The following is a 19627-nucleotide window of genomic DNA, read 5'->3' as shown; positions in this document are numbered from 1 at the left end:
TGCCACACCCGCGCAGTCCTTGCAGCTGGGAGAGCAGGATACATAGCGCAGAGCAGAAAGTTATATACCCCAGAACGAAAACAGTGACCAAGGAGGACCATGGAATGTCAGGACCTTGCCGTAATGAAGCCTTCGATGAGGAATTTTCCTGGCAACATGGGAAAATGTTGAAATTCATATGCCCGTAGATATGACTTGCCATTAACCTGGATCGAAGGCAAGGTCAGACTGGATTATAGGGCAAGAAGACCGTGCCTGATGGGCGGGTCTGACAGATCACTATGTGGGATTTTTTGGGGGCAGTTTTTGGGCTTGTTTTTAATGTCCATTTCCCTGATATTGACACAAACATTGCCTGTGGCAAAACAAAATGCATGCAGTCTCCAAAATCTTGCAAAATACCAATGCATTGCAAGTTCAGTTTGCGTAATTTTTGATTTTATGCATCTGGTTTGCTACCAGAGGTCACTTTAAATTTTTTCCCCCGGTCCTACCCAGACTGGGGGTAGCATCAGACAATAGCTGTCAGACGCAGACCAAAGACTATCCAGTGCCTTGTTTACCACACAACAGTCACCAGGGTCCCTGAGGCTCAACGGTCATAAGCATGACAACATCCAGTCTCCCCAGAATTGGCATCGTCTGCATATGACCGGACTGAAGCCCAAGCCAGGCACACTCAAACAAATGTACATGCAAGAAAGAAGCACCGTGCAAGAGTTCAGATGCTGTCACCCGGGGACCAGTCCTGATAAGGGACAGGAGACCCAGATGGAAGTTTCAAACACCATTCGAACCAGGCACATGGACAGTCGTCTGCTCAGATGGTACCATGGTCACTGCCTGAAAGGGCCAAGAAACAGCCACCAGAAATGTGTCATGGCTCCAAAGAGTATTTTTTCTAGCCCAGCCAACTCAAGAAATCAAGAAGCAAGAAACTGACTGCGATGGTACGTACCAGCAGACTGGCCCCGAAGAGCCACTTGCCAGCAGGCCTACCCTTGAGCCAAGCGTCATTGGAAACAATCTCATCGATACCCCCAGGGCAGCCACAAGCTGAAAACTGCGGCAACCGCTCCTCTCAACAGAACAACCTCAGGACCATTTTTAACCCCAAGCCAAAGAATCAGAAACTTTGCACGCCAGGTGCAACAGCAAAGTCCAACAACAAGTTGGGGAGGGAAGTAACAATCACCAAGCACTGCTCCTTCTCTGCTGGTATGAACCGGAACTGCACCCTGTACATCCTCTGGCCAGAGGCAATATAATAAACGGGCGAAGACTGCACATGGTATTTAGCTCACACCATGATACTGCGTGCGTATTACATTGCTGTGCAGAGCTACAAGGCCAAACTTAAAGCCTGTAATATAGTGTGTCTTTTAGAAAGCAAGAGCTTCTATTGTCAGAATATCAGGGATCACACACCTAAGACGAGCAACTAAATGCCCTTTTCAGTCTTGCACCTAAGAGTGAACTAGAAAACATGTGAACACAGAGGTACTCGAGGACGGTAAAATAAGCACTGTGGCACATACACAAGGATAACATTTACATCCAATGCAGACCAAACTCCTTATTTAGAAGCAAGATTCACGAGTTGCTTTAGAAACCCACATTTAAGCTTCCTCTGCTTTACAAAACCTTATTAAGCTTCCACAACTCGAATTCACGTTAATGACCTTATTAGTTCTCGGTGTTTTCATCTCTGTAAACCTAAATCACACATTAGCTATTCGCAAATGCCAGCATGCAGAAGGGCCTGGCTATCGTTTGGCAGCCCTATGTGGCAATCCCCAGGTTGACACTTCAGTCTGTTTTTTGTTTTTTTAATTCTTCGTTTGTATACTTTAGCAACGCGTTAAGCACTCTATCAATTAGGAGACGGTAATACTGTTGAAGTATACCGTCGTTGTGCTCTGGCCCTATTCTTCGTCGCGGTTTGGCGGTTTGGCCCGTGCACCGCTCCCCGTCCGGGGTGATTCCGGTAAACGCTCTCGCTTCCTCGCCACGGGCCCGGTATGTCAAGAATGCGGCCGCGCGTCACCCTGTGGGCGGGAGAGGCGCCAAAGTGCCAAGTCACCGTGACTGCGGCGAGCCCTACGTGACTGACAGCGTCCTCTCGGCGCTCTGCCCTCCTCCTTGGCCCCGGCCGCTACCGCTCGGCGGCTTCCCACGCCCCCTCCGCCCGCTGACGAGGCTCAGAATAGCGCAGCGCCGCCTGCGCTGCACCCAGGGCTTCCCCCGCCGCGGCTCCAGGTGTCAACGGAAGTCTCCAACGGCTGACAGAACGCGGCGCGCGCGAAGGAACACCTGCCCAGCGCGCGCGAGCACCCTCCCTGCGAACTAACTGACGCCCACCGCGCGCGCTACGCGAAAGATGATGCTACAGACCCCGACACGTCACGGGAAGAATAACGGTTTGCGGAGGGATATCGTCGCGCGCGTCAGGGACGAAGCACGCTGCGCAGCGCGAGCGGCGGAGGGATCGCTCAGCAGGTATACACTTAGACACCTGACAGGATCTCTCCCAGACGCCCCTCAGAGCTGTAAGTCCTCCTTCCTGTCTGACTAGTGTAAATATGTCTTTTATATCAACATTATATATATATACACACCCAGTGTAAGTAAGTGTAGCCTGTATTATTTTAGTTCAAAAGTTAAAAAAAAAAATATTTCTTTTAATAAATAAACGTCCAATATATTCGCACACTTTAAAAGCTAATGGAAAATATGTTTTTATAGATACAATTATATTGGCAGCTAAATACTTTTGAAAGGACTGGCTTGTACGTGGTTTGCAGCGGCTAAAAGATGCGTTACTGGAGTAGGTTTTTAAAATTTCTTTAAAATATTCCTGCAATAAATGGTACTTTATATACTGAAATAGGGAATAAAAGGGTGTTTGTTGCCTTCAGTGTAATCTACATATTATTAAAAAAAACAGGTCTTGGTAGTTCTCCAGAAGTGAGACTGAACTAACTAATCTGTGACAAAAATGCATAATTGACGAGTTAACAGTAGCAATTTTCATACCACATGAAACCATGCAAATATTAGTGTACTTCAAAAACAGAAAGAAAACATGTTTTAAAGACTTGCAAAACAGCTTGACTATCACAGAAAATGGAGACATGTTTCAAATATATTTTTCTTTCCCTTTTATTAAAAAAAATATGTTTCATCAGTATCCTTTAAACTCCTACCCCATTTGTTAAAATAGGGAAAACTGATGCTCTCGTTGATGCATTCTACACCAAAGAATTGCCACAACTTCTCTAAGCCATAATAGCGCTAGTGAATGGGGAAATATTGATGCACACTGACATTTCCTTTGTAGTAAATGATACATCTATTATCTAAACAGGGTTTGCGAACATGCGTTCATATGTTCAGGCTTTTTTCATGCATAAGAGAAAACTGCAAATCTGGCCTTTACCTTTTTTTGAGTGATTGTGGTGCTATTGAGAGACCACTTTCATGCTACTTCCCTTTACAGAGTATAAAACACATCACTCTGTGCAGCTCAGCAGCATTGTGTTTCATCTCGGATGTGACCCATTCAACGGAATGATGTGGGTCACGCTTCAGAGTAGTACAATGTAAATATTTCTGCTTACTGTTTTTTCGGTCTACTTCTTACACCAAAATTTGTAATCCTTCACTTCAGATGGCTCAAGGCACGCTTGCTATGCTAACATCTAGAGTCATGTTGATTGGATGTGTGCCAGGTTTCTCCTGTGTTCTTTTTGGCCTGAGTTTTGCAATGTCATTGTTGTTCTGACTGTGCAGAAAGTTTGCCTAATGCAATGTACGAGTATCCACCAAATGCGTCGAACATTTAAGAGAGAGGGAAAGTGCCTGTAACTGTAGACTCTGGGCTAAAGTGAAATATAGTCTCATGTCATAAAACTGGAACCTGAAAGTCTAATTAAATTGTAAATTCATGGAATATATTGCATATGGCTTTTGCCTGTGAACAAACCTGCACCCTCATGATTCTAGAGGCTGCTTATTACCTGGGCAGACGTGGCTCATTGTACTTTATTCAACTAAGTTACACCCTGCCCATTACTACACTGTTTCAGCCTGCCTACATTGTTTCATCTGTGCTCAGTCTATCTTTCTTCCACCACATCGTCTGTATTGTTATCGTGTCTGCTAACTGTTTAACTTTGCTCTTCATCCGTTTGCACCTACTCCTCTTCACTACCACATTACCCTGCACCTGCATGCCAATGTGTTGTCTCTGTATGTGTGAATGCACTACCACCCAGCCCTGCATCCCTTTCCTGTGCACTGACTGTCAGTGTATCCTGTTCCTCGCCCCCTTAGCATACCCCATTCTCCTCATTGCCAGCCTGTCCTACATCTCTTCTCTTTTACTATTAGCCTCCTTCTTTTACTTATTCCTGTGCAGTAACATCTTGTACTGCACTTCATTCATCCTGACCCTAATTCCTAACAGTAATTCACCACTAATTGTAGTTTTTCTTCATTCTACTTACATTTAAATCCTAAGTCACAGGCCCATCATACCTTCCACTACCACTTACTTTCCTCTGACCAGAAGAATTCATAGCTTATAACTCAGAGGCATCCATTGCCATACACAAACCCTTCCTACACCATCAGTTCAATGGCTACTTTTGAAAGCTGTGACACTCATAGTGTATGTGGTGTCCACACTAACCACAATTTCCCTTATTTTTAAGTTGATGCATTGTGGCTTCATTCCGATTAGACATACGCTCTGGCATTGGTAGTACCAGGGTACGTCAAGGCAAGAAGTTAGACAACTGATCAAAAATGTACGCCCCCCACAAAAAGAATGCTGCTTTTGCTGACTGTCTAGTTTTTTTTCATGTAGTTCAAGCAAGACCCGTTGATTTTGCACCTTTGTGGGCGGCTGATGCACTTAGAGGTTCGGCTAAGAACATGCTAGACAGAAGTCAGCATAGCGTAAATGAGGGACTGGCCTTCCCCTTATTATCACACCTTCTTCCTTCTTGCACCCGTTGGTGTCACACCGGTTGCTATTTTCCCCACAATCAGGAGTCACCCACTGTTTTGCTGGTGCCGCAGCACTTATGACATCTATTCTGTTGTTTTTCTTATTTTCTTGTCCACTGCTGATGTACCCTGTGATAGCAGCATGCTTGTCATTTAGCTAATTCCTCTACCTTTTCCAGCACATGTTCCCAAAAAGTGAGCATTAGTAGTGCAGTTTATTCCATTTCATCCCACCTCCCGTCCCACTCATGTCTCTAGGTGCACCATGTTTCTACCCATTACTTTACACTTACATCCCTGTTGGGGGTCCCTGGTGGCCACATCATGTTTGCATCAGTTTTGTTGCCTCTGTTCTCCTTGTTCTCTATCCTGCAGGTGTCTGGCGCACAAGTGCTTCCATCATTAGCCATATTTCTTAACCCAAAATTCACCAGACTAATATTGAAACAAAGACAATTTATTTGTGAAATCATTGAAACACTTGTTTCTGACCAGACTTTCGATGTACAAATAATTGACTGTTCAATAGTGAAATTTGAACCATTAACCTTCTGATTGGGAGTCCAATTGGCCACTAGTGACGCTCTATTAATCAAGCTGAAAAGAGAACTCATATGTTTTAAAACATTCCAGAAAATCTCAGAAGTTTCAGTGATCTTACAGATGAGTGTATTTCTTATTTTTCAACATAATCAGCAACGAGCGATCCTCTTTTTATGCTTTAAAAAAAAAATGTATTGCTATTTCCCATATACACATGTATATGGGAAATGTTAGCTCTGTTAGCACTGCCCAAGTTTTGTTCTGTATCTAATTCTTTACGTAAACTTCATTGGTTACCAATAGCCAAAAGGATCCAGTTCAAGTCCTTGTGCGTAGCGCATACAATTCTGTTTCAGCAAGACCCTCCGATATTAGCAGATCTATTGGTTCAATACATCCCGAACCGTCCCCTTCGTTCTGCCAACTTGGGATTGGTGTGTATCCCCCGTTTTCAAAGAGCCAGGTCTGGCGGTCGATCTTTTAAGGTCCAGGCGGCTCAACTCTGGAACTCCCTCCCGCTGTCTATCAGAGGACTTCAGAATCATCTGACCTTTCGTAAAGCTTTAAAAACCATGCTCTTTTTAGCTTAACTGTTCGGGTTTGTTAGAGTGGCTTTTGGTATCTGTCTCTTGGGTAGCGCTGGAACGCCCCGTTGCTGGGGCAGCTATGCGCTGTACAAATCTATTAATAATAATATAACATTTTCAATCTCATTTCAATGTTTACCAGTAGTAACAATTTTGATTATGCTTTTATATTCAATCTAATTTGCACAGCTGTCGATCACATCTAAGTTCTTTGAATTTACAGGGCATGTGAAATTTGCAGCGTATCAGGCATTTGTTGGAATAGGGATTTAGAGTGTTTTGGTGGACCTATGGTGCTTAAACAAATTGTATGGCTTTGTCTCCGGAGTGGTGGAGGCTTAGTTATCGCTTGTAAGCAGGTTGACAGAGCTGATTTCTTTAGAATGCTGGAATTCAGGCCTAATGTGTTTTCTTTGCTGGAACTCTAAATAATGCCAGGTCTGTGTCTTTCGGGTGATGCTGGTATGCAAGATATGTAAGTGTGCTACAGGCTTTAAAGAGTATTTAAACAAGCATTTGCAATGCAATAGGTCTCGCAGCATTCAAGTTTGAGTTATTGGCATTGTATATGACAATGTGTTGCATGAATTCTTTTCCAAACTCTGTATTGGCTGGTGGTGTTTGTGCCCGGTGAAAGCGTGCACTGACGGATGGTGGTGTTTGTGCCCGGTGAAAGCGTGCACGAACAACTTATGGCGTCTGTGCCTGGTGAAAGTGTGCACTGACGGCTGGTGGTGTTTGTGCCTGGTGAAAGGGTGCACTGGTGGCTGGTGGTGTTTGTGCCCGGTGAAAGCGTGCACTGACGGCTGTTGGTGTTTGTGCCTGGTGAAAGGGTGCACTGGCGGCTGTTGGTGTTTGTGCCCGGTGAAAGCGTGCACTGACGGCTGGTGGTGTTTGTGCCTGGTGAAAGCGTGCACTGATGACTTATGGTGTCTGTGCCTGTTGAAAGTGTGTACTGACGGCCGGTGGTGGGTATGCCTGATGAAACCATGTACTGATGGCTAGTGGTGTGTGTGTGCCTGTTGAAAGTGTGCACTGATGGCTGATGGTGTGTGTGCATGGTGGAAAAGCGTGCACTGACATGTTTAGAAGTAAAGTGCGCCATACTGCGATTGCTACAATAGTTAATTGTGGATGTGCTAACCATTGATGCGTGCACTGATGGCTGGTGGTGTGTGTGTGCTTGTAGAAAATGTGCACTGATGGCTAATGGTGTGTGTGCCTGGTGGAAGTGTGCACTGCCAGCTAGTGGCGTGTGTGCCCGGTGAAAGCGTGCATTGACGGCTGATGGGGTGTGCCTGGTGAAAGTGTGCACTGACGGTTGGTGGTGTGTGTGTGCGCCTGGTGAAAGCGTGCACCGACGTCTGGTTCTGTGTGCGTGTGGTGGAAGCGTGCATTGATCGCTGGTGTTGTTTAAATAGCAACATACTTGGGTCCAGCATATAGAGCACTCTTTTTAAACAGGCATTAAGAGTGAGACAGCACACAATGATCCAATGGTAATTACTAGTTGAAGGCAAATCGCATATAGAACATTAGGAACACTGCAATTCTTTACATTGATTCAGACGGTCCTTGCTGCATTCAGGACATTATCAAAAATCAGTCTGTTTCGTGAGAAGTAATACCTTACATCCTAAACAGCTGTTTTAACAGAATGTTCCCGACTTTAAAAAGAGAGATGACTAAAACATTGGCAGGGAGGCAGCATCCTGAATTTAGGTTGTATGAATGTTACTTTATTGTTTGACTGAAAGAAAAAAGCTCAACTATAATAAACTCCTAGCCAACGCTGCAACACCATTCTGCCAGCTAAGCAAGCCGAGTAAGAAGGGATGTGCGGACTTCACCCGAAGGTGTCAGAGCGAATTCACAATAGAAACAGAACTGATACATGAGAACATTACTAGTGAACAAAATACAAAGGCAAACGTTACATTACATGAGGCAAAAGTGACAATGATAACAAACCGTGCCTTACACAGTGTGTAAGGCACTTTTTGTTATCTTAGTCTAAGCCCGCCTGATTCTATGAAATGGCGGCGGGACGCGGGACAGGCCTTTATCCTTTTCTTTCACTTTCCGTTCCGCACTTCCGCCGCCGCGTATGCGCGTGCCGCGTGCGTGGGGGGCGTGGGCAGCAGGGCTGGCTGCTGCTGAGTGGTGGTGAGCAATGCCAGGCAGCCCCAGGGCACGCACAACATCATGCGGGCCAATAAGCAGTAAGCCCCTGTGCGTGGCATATGGGGCGCGGCAGGCGGCGCGCATAGCCAAAGAAGAAGACAAGAGAAGAACAACGAAAACTACGAACTTAACTGCCTTCCAAGTCCAAGACAAAGCAGCCAGGCGGCCAGGCCCGCCCACGCTGAGCTGCCCTGTCCGATTTCCGAATCCGAGTCCGAAGACCAAAGTAAGTCACTCAGAGTCTGTCACTCCGTCTCCGTCACCGACCGGCGGGGCAGGGCTGCTGCTGGCTGCCTGCCTCCAGGCCTGCTGCGTGCACTAATTAGTTGCTTTCCTGTCGCGCATTTGCCTGCTTCTTATTTATGTCCCAACTTGTCACTCGTGTTTGTCCCTCCTATAGAACATGCTTTCTCGCTTCTGTACTTCTTTGCTCCCGGGGCCGCACTCAGTGTTGCTCTCTGTTCTTGCCTGTGTGCCGCTTCCCTCCATATTGGGTTCGCCCTTGCACTCAACCAGCCCCCCAACCCCTGTTGCTTCCTCGCCTGCTCCATTTGCCCTCGGCTGCTGCTGAAGCAAGCAAGCAGGCAAGCCTATATTATAATAGTTACAGTGCGCAACGCACTCCAAGGACGGATGGTAACGGGCCCCGGCCTATAAACATTAATTATGGTGCCGTGGTGCGCACGCCCTACCGGCCTGGCCTGAGCCTTTTTAAAATTAATTAAATAGTTGGTAGTGGTACGCACTGGAGGCGGGCCGGGTCTTCATAATTAAAATGGTGCACGGGAGTGGCGGCGCGCAGAGTAGTGCTATTTTTATTTTGTATAGTGGTCATTTTCCTGCAGTTTTGCTCTTTTAGACTACTGTAAATAAAATGCGCTTTTATCAGCCAACGTAACGGTGTTCAATGCATTGGTCTTGTTAAGATGAATAGCTAAAATACTAGATTGTTATTCCATCATGTTTTTAAATGTTCAGCATCACATGCTTACTTTCGTGAGCTTTCTATGTACTTATGACATATGCATCATCGTTATAGTTGCTTCAGTCAAGGAAAAAATGCGTGTCTCTGCATCAGATGTTTGGTGATTAGCAGCTGTCCTAAGCAGGTGTTACAAAAGGAACCTTACATTATTAATCTAGTATGTTTGCACTCCGGAATTTTTCAAGCTAGCTCAGTTGGTTGATGCACCTGTTACAATGATGCAACTCTGAATCTGCACTCTGAAGCTCCACTCTGAAGCTCCACTCTGAAGCTCCACTCTGAAGCTCCACTCTGAAGCTCCACTCTGAAGCTCCACTCTGAAGCTCCACTCTGAAGCTCCACTCTCCACTCTGAATCTCCACTCTGAATCTCCACTCTCCACTCTGAAGCTCCACTCCGAATCTCCACTCTGCACTCTGAAGCTCCACTCTGAAGCTCCACTCTGAAGCTCCACTCTGAAGCTCCACTCTGAAGCTCCACTCTGAAGCTCCACTCTGCACTCTGAAGCTCCACTCTGAAGCTCCACTCTGCACTCTGAAGCTCCACTCTGAAGCTCCACTCTGAAGCTCCACTCTGAAGCTCCACTCTGAATCTGCACTCTGCACTCCGAAGCTCCACTCCGAAGCTCCACTCTGAAGCTCCACTCTGAAGCTCCACTCTGCACTCCGAAGCTCCACTCTGCACTCTGAAGCTCCACTCCGAAGCTCCACTCCGAAGCTCCACTCTGAAGCTCCACTCTGAAGCTCCACTCTGAAGCTCCACTCTGAAGCTCCACTCTGAAGCTCCACTCTGCACTCCGAAGCTCCACTCTGCACTCTGAAGCTCCACTCTGCACTCTGAAGCTCCACTCTGAAGCTCCACTCTGAAGCTCCACTCTGAATCTGCACTCTGAAGCTCCACTCTGAATCTGCACTCTGCACTCCGAAGCTCCACTCCGAAGCTCCACTCTGAAGCTCCACTCTGCACTCTGAAGCTCCACTCTGCAGCTCAGCTCCACTCCGAAGCTCCACTCTCCACTCTGAAGCTCCACTCTGAAGCTCCACTCTCCACTCTGAAGCTCCACTCTGAAGCTCCACTCTGAAGCTCCACTCTGAAGCTCCACTCTGAAGCTCCACTCTGAAGCTCCACTCTGAAGCTCCACTCTGAAGCTCCACTCTGCACTCCGAAGCTCCACTCTGAAGCTCCACTCTGAAGCTCCACTCTGAAGCTCCACTCTGCACTCTGAAGCTCCACTCTGAAGCTCCACTCTGCACTCTGAAGCTCCACTCTGAAGCTCCACTCTGCACTCTGAAGCTCCACTCTGAAGCTCCACTCTGCACTCTGAAGCTCCACTCCGAAGCTCCACTCTGCACTCTGAAGCTCCACTCCGAAGCTCCACTCTGCACTCTGAAGCTCCACTCTGAAGCTCCACTCTGCACTCTGAAGCTCCACTCTGAAGCTCCACTCTGCACTCTGAAGCTCCACTCTGAAGCTCCACTCTGCACTCTGAAGCTCCACTCTGAAGCTCCACTCTGCACTCTGAAGCTCCACTCTGAAGCTCCACTCCACTCTGAAGCTCCACTCCGAAGCTCCACTCTGCACTCTGAAGCTCCACTCTGAAGCTCCACTCTGCACTCTGAAGCTCCACTCTGCAGCTCAGCTCCACTCCGAAGCTCCACTCTCCACTCTGAAGCTCCACTCTGAAGCTCCACTCTCCACTCTGAAGCTCCACTCTGAAGCTCCACTCTGAAGCTCCACTCTGAAGCTCCACTCTGAAGCTCCACTCTGAAGCTCCACTCTGAAGCTCCACTCTGAAGCTCCACTCTGAAGCTCCACTCTGCACTCTGAAGCTCCACTCTGAAGCTCCACTCTGAAGCTCCACTCTGCACTCTGAAGCTCCACTCGGAAGCTCCACTCTGAAGCTCCACTCTGAAGCTCCACTCTGAAGCTCCACTCTGAAGCTCCACTCGGAAGCTCCACTCTGAAGCTCCACTCTGAAGCTCCACTCTGAAGCTCCACTCTGAAGCTCCACTCTGAAGCTCCACTCTGCACTCTGAAGCTCCACTCTGCACTCTGAAGCTCCACTCTGAAGCTCCACTCTGCACTCTGAAGCTCCACTCTGCACTCTGAAGCTCCACTTTGCACTCTGAAGCTCCACTCTGAAGCTCCACTCTGAAGCTCCACTCTGAAGCTCCACTCTGCACTCTGAAGCTCCACTCTGAAGCTCCACTCTGCACTCTGAAGCTCCACTCTGAAGCTCCACTCTGAAGCTCCACTCTGAAGCTCCACTCTGAAGCTCCACTCTGAAGCTCCACTCTGCACTCTGAAGCTCCACTCTGAAGCTCCACTCTGAAGCTCCACTCTGAAGCTCCACTCTGAAGCTCCACTCTGAAGCTCCACTCTGCACTCTGAAGCTCCACTCTGCACTCTGAAGCTCCACTCTGAAGCTCCACTCTGCACTCTGAAGCTCCACTCTGCACTCTGAAGCTCCACTCTGAAGCTCCACTCTGAACTCTGAAGCTCCACTCTGAAGCTCCACTCTGCACTCGAAGCTCCACTCTGAAGCTCCACTCTGCACTCGAAGCTCCACTCTGAAGCTCCACTCTGCACTCGAAGCTCCACTCTGAAGCTCCACTCTGAAGCTCCACTCTGAAGCTCCACTCTGAAGCTCCACTCTGAAGCTCCACTCTGAAGCTCCACTCTGAAGCTCCACTCTGAAGCTCCACTCTGCACTCTGAAGCTCCACTCTGCACTCTGAAGCTCCACTCTGCACTCTGAAGCTCCACTCTGCACTCTGAAGCTCCACTCTGAAGCTCCACTCTGAAGCTCCACTCTGCACTCTGAAGCTCCACTCTGAAGCTCCACTCTGCACTCTGAAGCTCCACTCTGAAGCTCCACTCTGCACTCTGAAGCTCCACTCTGAAGCTCCACTCTGAAGCTCCACTCTGAAGCTCCACTCTGAAGCTCCACTCTGAAGCTCCACTCTGAAGCTCCACTCTGAAGCTCCACTCTGCACTCTGAAGCTCCACTCTGAAGCTCCACTCTGCACTCTGAAGCTCCACTCTGCACTCTGAAGCTCCACTTTGCACTCTGAAGCTCCACTCTGAAGCTCCACTCTGCACTCTGAAGCTCCACTCTGCACTCTGAAGCTCCACTCTGCACTCTGAAGCTCCACTCTGCACTCTGAAGCTCCACTCTGAAGCTCCACTCTGAAGCTCCACTCTGCACTCTGAAGCTCCACTCTGAAGCTCCACTCTGCACTCTGAAGCTCCACTCTGAAGCTCCACTCTGCACTCTGAAGCTCCACTCTGAAGCTCCACTCTGAAGCTCCACTCTGAAGCTCCACTCTGAAGCTCCACTCTGAAGCTCCACTCTGCACTCTGAAGCTCCACTCTGAAGCTCCACTCTGAAGCTCCACTCGGAAGCTCCACTCTGAAGCTCCACTCTGAAGCTCCACTCTGAAGCTCCACTCTGAAGCTCCACTCTGAAGCTCCACTCTGAAGCTCCACTCTGCACTCTGAAGCTCCACTCTGAAGCTCCACTCTGCACTCTGAAGCTCCACTCTGCACTCTGAAGCTCCACTCTGAAGCTCCACTCTGAATCTCCACTCTGAAGCTCCACTCTCCACTCTGAATCTCCACTCTGAAGCTCCACTCTCCACTCTGAAGCTCCACTCTGCACTCTGAAGCTCCACTCTGAAGCTCCACTCTGAAGCTCCACTCGGAAGCTCCACTCGGAAGCTCCACTCTGAAGCTCCACTCTGAAGCTCCACTCTGAAGCTCCACTCTGAAGCTCCACTCTGAAGCTCCACTCTGCACTCTGAAGCTCCACTCTGAAGCTCCACTCTGCACTCTGAAGCTCCACTCTGCACTCTGAAGCTCCACTCTGAAGCTCCACTCTGAATCTCCACTCTGAAGCTCCACTCTCCACTCTGAATCTCCACTCTGAAGCTCCACTCTCCACTCTGAAGCTCCACTCCACTCTGAAGCTCCACTCTGAAGCTCCACTCCACTCTGAAGCTCCACTCTGAAGCTCCACTCCACTCTGAAGCTCCACTCCGAATCTGCACTCTGAATCTGCACTCTGCACTCCGAAGCTCCACTCTGAATCTGCACTCTGCACTCCGAAGCTCCACTCTGAAGCTCCACTCTGCACTCTGAAGCTCCACTCTGAAGCTCCACTCTGCACTCTGAAGCTCCACTCTGAAGCTCCACTCTGCACTCTGAAGCTCCACTCTGAAGCTCCACTCTGCACTCTGAAGCTCCACTCTGAAGCTCCACTCTGAAGCTCCACTCTGCACTCTGAAGCTCCACTCTGAAGCTCCACTCTGAAGCTCCACTCTGCACTCTGAAGCTCAGCTCCACTCTGAATCTCCACTCTGAATCTCCACTCTGAATCTCCACTCTGAAGCTCCACTCTGAAGCTCCACTCTGAAGCTCCACTCTGAAGCTCCACTCTGAAGCTCCACTCTGAAGCTCCACTCTGAAGCTCCACTCTGAAGCTCCACTCTGCACTCTGAATCTGCACTCTGAAGCTCCACTCTCCACTCTGAATCTCCACTCTGAATCTCCACGCTCCACTCTGAAGCTCCACTCTGAAGCTCCACTCTGAAGCTCCACTCTGAAGCTCCACTCTGAAGCTCCACTCGGAAGCTCCACTCGGAAGCTCCACTCGGAAGCTCCACTCGGAAGGGGCAAAGATCGGAGCATCACGGAACTAAAACAAATATAAACAAGGGCTGTGAGTTACTCTGCGCATGCGCGGGGGCAAGCCTGTTCATTCCAAGCCAGCCTCAGCCAGCCTCGGGAAAAACGAAAGTAATAAAAAAGCGAAACTGACACTGCAGACAATGCTGCGCGCTCCCGAGGTGAAATCCGGCACTGAAAACGCTCGTAACACTTTGGTGTCCACTCTCCTAAAAACGGATCACATTAGTTGTCGAGCTGACAGCATTCATGCTTCGCATGAATGCTAACGTCAGCTCGACCTAAAAAGGAGGTTTGCTTTGAGCTACTTGTAACTCAGCCATGACTAATGTCAGGTAAACACAGGTTCCTACTGGTTCTTTCTGGAAAGTGGATCTAGCATTAATAGTACATGGAAAGTTATGTATTTAAAAAAGTGTGAGGACACTTAACAGCACTGAAGAGGACTAGACAGTCCATCTCTCCAGAATACATATTACCGCATGCAGCCTTAACCTTAAGTGTAACAGTTTTAAGGTGTCCACTTCTCAAAATCATGTGTATAAATGTGATAAAAAGATGATCAATAGATTTGCGTGAGAGGTGATGAAATGTGGCTGTACAATTGATTTCACATCAAGGGGTACAGAGGTGCTTTATAATGGGACTGGTTGCTAGAAGACAGACCATATCTTATCTGTGGATATTTTGACCCTGTATTCGTGGATTACGAGCCCGCCATCAGACAAAGAGATGTCTGAACATATTTGTGGTTGCACCATGTTCAAAAGAAAATTGTGTTCCAAGGAAGTCACACAGAAAGCTACTCTGCAGTTATCAATGTTTCAGGATGTAAACAATTGGGCATAAATACAAGGAAAATAAAATTCTTCCAGATTCTAGCTCGAGATGAGGCCACGATCTGGAGCATAAGAAATTTCTCCCAGAAAGGAGCTTGCCATTTGCTGATGGCGTTGAGATAAAAAAAAAATTGCAATGAGACCAGGCAAATGAAATTTCTCTGGACTATTCCTCTCATATTTACATTAGATACAGCAGCGGACTTTCAGGGCAATTTTTGTCCACATAATCAGTAATAAGTTGCTTTAAGAATGACCTTTTTTATGGTGATGCTGCTCTCATAATTGACCTCAAACAACCCCTTGTCCTGATAAATATCCTCATTTTCAATATTATACAATGGGTTGAAATGTCAACAGTTTTATAATTAATCCAATAGCCAGATTCCTATCTTTATATTGATCATTATTGTTTTTTTTATCCTCATTATACACAAGTTTTTGAGCACTGCACCGCCACATCACTTAGGGGCCAAATATAGATTTTGGTGGACAGAGATCAGTTCGTGAGGTTGGGGGGGACATTGCTTCCACTAGTCGGACAGACTACCTTCCATTAAACTTAAAGATGATCTACGACCCAGCTGTCATCACTGTACTAGAAGAAGCCACCGTTGTGGCAGTTCCATTCAAGGTGAAAAACCTTTGGCGACAGCCACCATCGGTTTTAGAGGTCATCCATCAAAAGCTTGAAATGTTGTTTTTTTTTTTTTAACAAACTCCCCACTTTGCTATGTGAATTTTCTCACCAGTTCTGGAGTTTATTATTTTCTTTCTGTCCTTCAACACCAGATTGTTATTGGTGGTGAGGGACAGGGAAAAAAGAAGTTACACCATCCTCCCCAAATGCGGATAGTGGTGTAATACTCTTTCTTAAACCGCCCCTATTACATTTAGGACTCCGTTTATGGAAAGCTTACAGCTGCCTTCCTCTAAATGAGGCTAATGGACTGAGACTTTGGCGGGCGAGGTGGTCCGTCATGTTTGTGTTAAAGTACTCTGTCATCCAAACTCTGAATCAGCACCTTAGACACTTTGGCACCTTGAAATTGTTAGATGTAATGTAAAGACTGTGCATGGCAACACGTTCAATAAATGTCTTTTGATTGTATTGTCTTCTCTTATTATTTGAAATTGTGTTGAACTTTAACTTTTTGAGTGCAGTTGACTGTCCTCACACTCTCTTTACAAAGACTTTTCATTGAGCAATTATTCATAAATGATAGATTCATTTTCATTTAGTAAATGAGTAGGAACAAGTATTTTTCTTGTACGTGGTGTAAGAGGCCATGCTATGGCAGCTTGTTGGCAGTTTTTGCTGTGTTTCATAAACTACTCCCAAAGCTGCAGTTTGCACTTGAAATACAAAAAAAATCTTTGGGCCTGATGCAGGGAAGATGTGTTTTCTCCTGTGCGTCAGGACTATTATACAGTTTTACTTCCCTGGACTCCTTGTGCCAGAAGGCTAGTATCCGATAGCATGAGCCATCAATGCATTGACCTGGTGCCCCTATAGCAGATTGGCTACAGGGTCATAGGTTTCCGATTATATAGCCAGGCTGGCTCTACCACTAGAAACCTAGTGGTTAACGCCACTAAGGGAGATGAGACTACACACGTTTAGCTCAGTGCGAGCTCTAACAATTCACAGTGGGGCTTCTGGTACACTAAACTATCAAACACCCCCATTGAGTCATCCAGGCAGAGGTAAGCTGAGGTTTTTGAAATAGTTGGCCATTGTTACTGTGTCTTTTAAGTAACTGAATTAACCTGACATTCTTAATTTCATGAGTAAAAAGAGTGAACAGTATTATAAATGTGAATTAAATAAAAAGGATGTAATAGAATTTGGAAAATCCCAAACCTGTACTATGTATGGCTCTACAAAGGCGTGGACCATTTGTTTATTGGCAGTCGATACTGTCCCAAATTTGTAATGACAACTATTCTCATTTGATGCATTCTGTAGTCAACACAAGTAACAGACGTTCCCAGTCATTCCGGACAATATACTAACTGTTTCCTAGTCAACTATAATCACTTTGAAACCTGCTTGCACAGACATAATATAGTAAGATGTCTAACAATAAGGTAAATAACTTCTGAAGACCACCGTGAAAATGGTTTGAAAAGCTAATGGTGACAAACCACACGTTTCAGAGACTGATTTTTAAATCTAATAATGTAATACTTTTCCTGGTTTTAAGTGGACACCAGAGAACCCCAAATCATTTTTCCCTACACCTCCCTCAGGACTGTCTTAATGGCTTTCATCTTTGAAGATAATTAGGTAGATTTAGTTAGGGATACATTTTCATTTTTCTTATTGATGTATTTACTGTTTTTGATAATGTTCATTTTGAATGCTGCTCCTATTTTTCAGTTACACTGGAGCCAAAAAACTGAGAGTATATGCATATATCTGTCGAGCTCTAATAAAACCAAAACATTGCACATTTGGCAATCAAAGGCATGACTTGGATGATGCCAATTAATTTGGGCCTTGCAATTTTTTTCTTTTTTCTCTCTGTCACTCACTTTTCTCTCTGTCACTCACAGGTGTGAGTGGCTCGTGCTCAGATTGGAATAGTAGACTATTGCACGCTGATGTAGAATGGCAAACACTTTGGTAAGTATTGAGTGCATTCTTCATAATATTTTTCATTTCAAATTTGACCATTGTAACATATTTTTCTTTTCTATTTTGCAACTGTTGACAGTACTCTGATGGGAACTCCAATGAAGACGTTTATTCAGTGGAATTGAATTTAAAAAGTGCAAATGGATATCAGCAAATGGAAGAAAGATAAGAAATACATATCACATAGCAACTAAAGAATTACTTGACAGTACTGAGAAACACTGTTATGTGTCATGTATGTTCTGCATTGAAAGTCACCACATCCTTCTGAAGATGTTCCAGTGTCGATAGACATGCTCTGACAATGTTGCTGCTCTAATGAATATGCTGTAGTCGAATTAAACTGAAACATTTGCCAATTTAATTGTCCTGAACTACCACAATTCATTTTATTTTACATTTTGAAGATGATCTGTCCAAAGAAAAAGTATGCCAATGAAAACAAGTGCCGAGGTATAGCCGTGCCTTCAATGAAAGGGCAAGGCTACTTGGATTATACACTAGATGAACATCCCACCAAGGCTTTTGAAAGAATGGATGAACTGCGGAAAAACAATGAACTTTGTGATGCACGTCTACGTGTAAACCACTGTGGCCATGAAGAGACCTTTCAAATCCATAAACTTGTTCTTGCCTCATGTAGTCCTTATTTCAAAGCTATGTTTACAAATAACTTTCGTGAGTGCCATGCTGAAGAGATCACCATTAAAGACGTGTCTCCAAGGGTGATGCAAAAGCTCATAGAATTTGCCTACACGTCAAGGATAACTGTTGGCGAAAAGTGTGTTTTGCATGTGCTCCTCGCAGCTACACGGTATCAGATGGATGATATTACAAAGGCTTGCTGTGACTTTCTTGTTAAGCACCTGGACGCCAGCAATGTCATTGGAATTTTGAAGTTTGCAGAGCAGATTGGATGCATGGACTTGTTCAAGAAAGGGAAGGAATATGTTAACATGCATTTCAGTGAGGTAAACCTTTCTTATACAAATTTCAAAATCGCTTCCCTTTTAAAAATGCAATTTAGTTAAGATTTTGTTGGCAAGAATTATTTAGTTTATGTACATCATGATGCTGCTTCATCTGTTAAGGTGCATTTGTTAACTAGAAGGATCATTCAGAACTGATAATACATCGAAAAGATAAGCTTTTTTGCTCCCGCTGAAAGGTGAACGGTTCTACAGTGTTGAAACTAAGGCACAATTGGCCCTTTCCCATTAAGCCCTGTTGAATTCAGTGCAGACCATGTACATGCCTGTTAATGGATGTTTGAGTTATACAAAAAGGAAGAGCAAACTTATTGTATGTTCTTGTTTTCAATTGTTAAACACAATTGGTCAACTGACCATTTATGTATCAGAATATATATCATCCTGTCATTTAGGCAGTTAAAAAACAAAAAGTAATCACTTAGGTAAATGACCACAATCTGAAAATGTGTAAAAAAAGAATTGTATATCAACAAAGGGTATACATTATGAATAAAAGCAAAATGAATTTGAAATTAATTTTAAAAAGCCGGCTTTAAGGCTTATACAAGTATATCGATGAGCATGTAGAAGGTTTTGGCTTCGCCTCAGGAATGCTGGCAGTTGCTTGACCATGACCACACCCAATTAGAATGCATTCTGTCTGTTGGTCCCAGACAGAAAACAGATTCTTGTAGCAAACTTTTAAATATTTGTATTGATTTTGAGATTAACAAAACACTCATAATATAACACACTCCGCCCCCCCCCCACCCCCACGGTTCCATTATATCCTTGTACAGAAAAACAAAGCAAAACCTGGTTCACATTTTCCGTGTTCGAATGTCCAGAATACCATTGATTCCAGCCAGGGACCTCATAAGATCCATCCTCCGCCCTTCATCGAAAAAAAGAGAACTGTGGTAAACGGCCTAGCAAAGTGCCCCATCTAATTAGGGCCAGTATTCCACCCGCCCCGAATTTTCTAAAATTTCTTTTGGCAACCTCGGCCCCGGTTTATTTCCTTATTTATTAGTCTACAGTGGTAAATGCCTTTCACATATTCTTGATGTTGAGGGATATTCCCCGAGCCCTATGTTTGAGTAATGTCTCATTTTGCCACTGGGTCCATCTGTCCCCATACTCTCAACAGCACAAGCCTAGGTTGGAGGTCCAGTGGTA

At 45.7% G+C, this 19627-nt stretch overlaps 1 protein-coding gene across 3 annotated transcripts in view; it reads left to right on the top strand.

Annotated features, from left to right (window-relative positions):
• The first annotated feature begins 1980 nt into the window (after window positions 1-1980).
• Window positions 1981-19627, top strand: part of LOC144797571 (kelch-like ECH-associated protein 1A) — a 107575-nt gene continuing 89928 nt past the window's right edge. Inside the window, exons 1-3 of one of the 3 annotated variants that reach the window (XM_078668225.1) lie at window positions 1981-2499; window positions 17396-17465; window positions 17557-18448. In XM_078668225.1, coding sequence (XP_078524351.1) covers window positions 17885-18448 — 564 coding nt within the window. In that variant the 5' untranslated portion in view covers window positions 1981-2499; window positions 17396-17465; window positions 17557-17884. Of the gene's footprint in view, window positions 2550-7185; window positions 8554-17395; window positions 17466-17556; window positions 18449-19627 lie in introns of those variants that run through there. The other 2 variants (XM_078668224.1, XM_078668226.1) reach the window with 2 other exon arrangements.

The sequence above is a fragment of the Lissotriton helveticus genome, chromosome 12 (genome assembly GCF_964261635.1).
Source record: "Lissotriton helveticus chromosome 12, aLisHel1.1, whole genome shotgun sequence".
Lineage (NCBI taxonomy): Eukaryota > Metazoa > Chordata > Amphibia > Caudata > Salamandridae > Lissotriton > Lissotriton helveticus.
The sequence above is the reverse complement of the archived record's forward strand: the minus strand, read 5'-3'. Positions and strand labels throughout refer to the sequence as shown.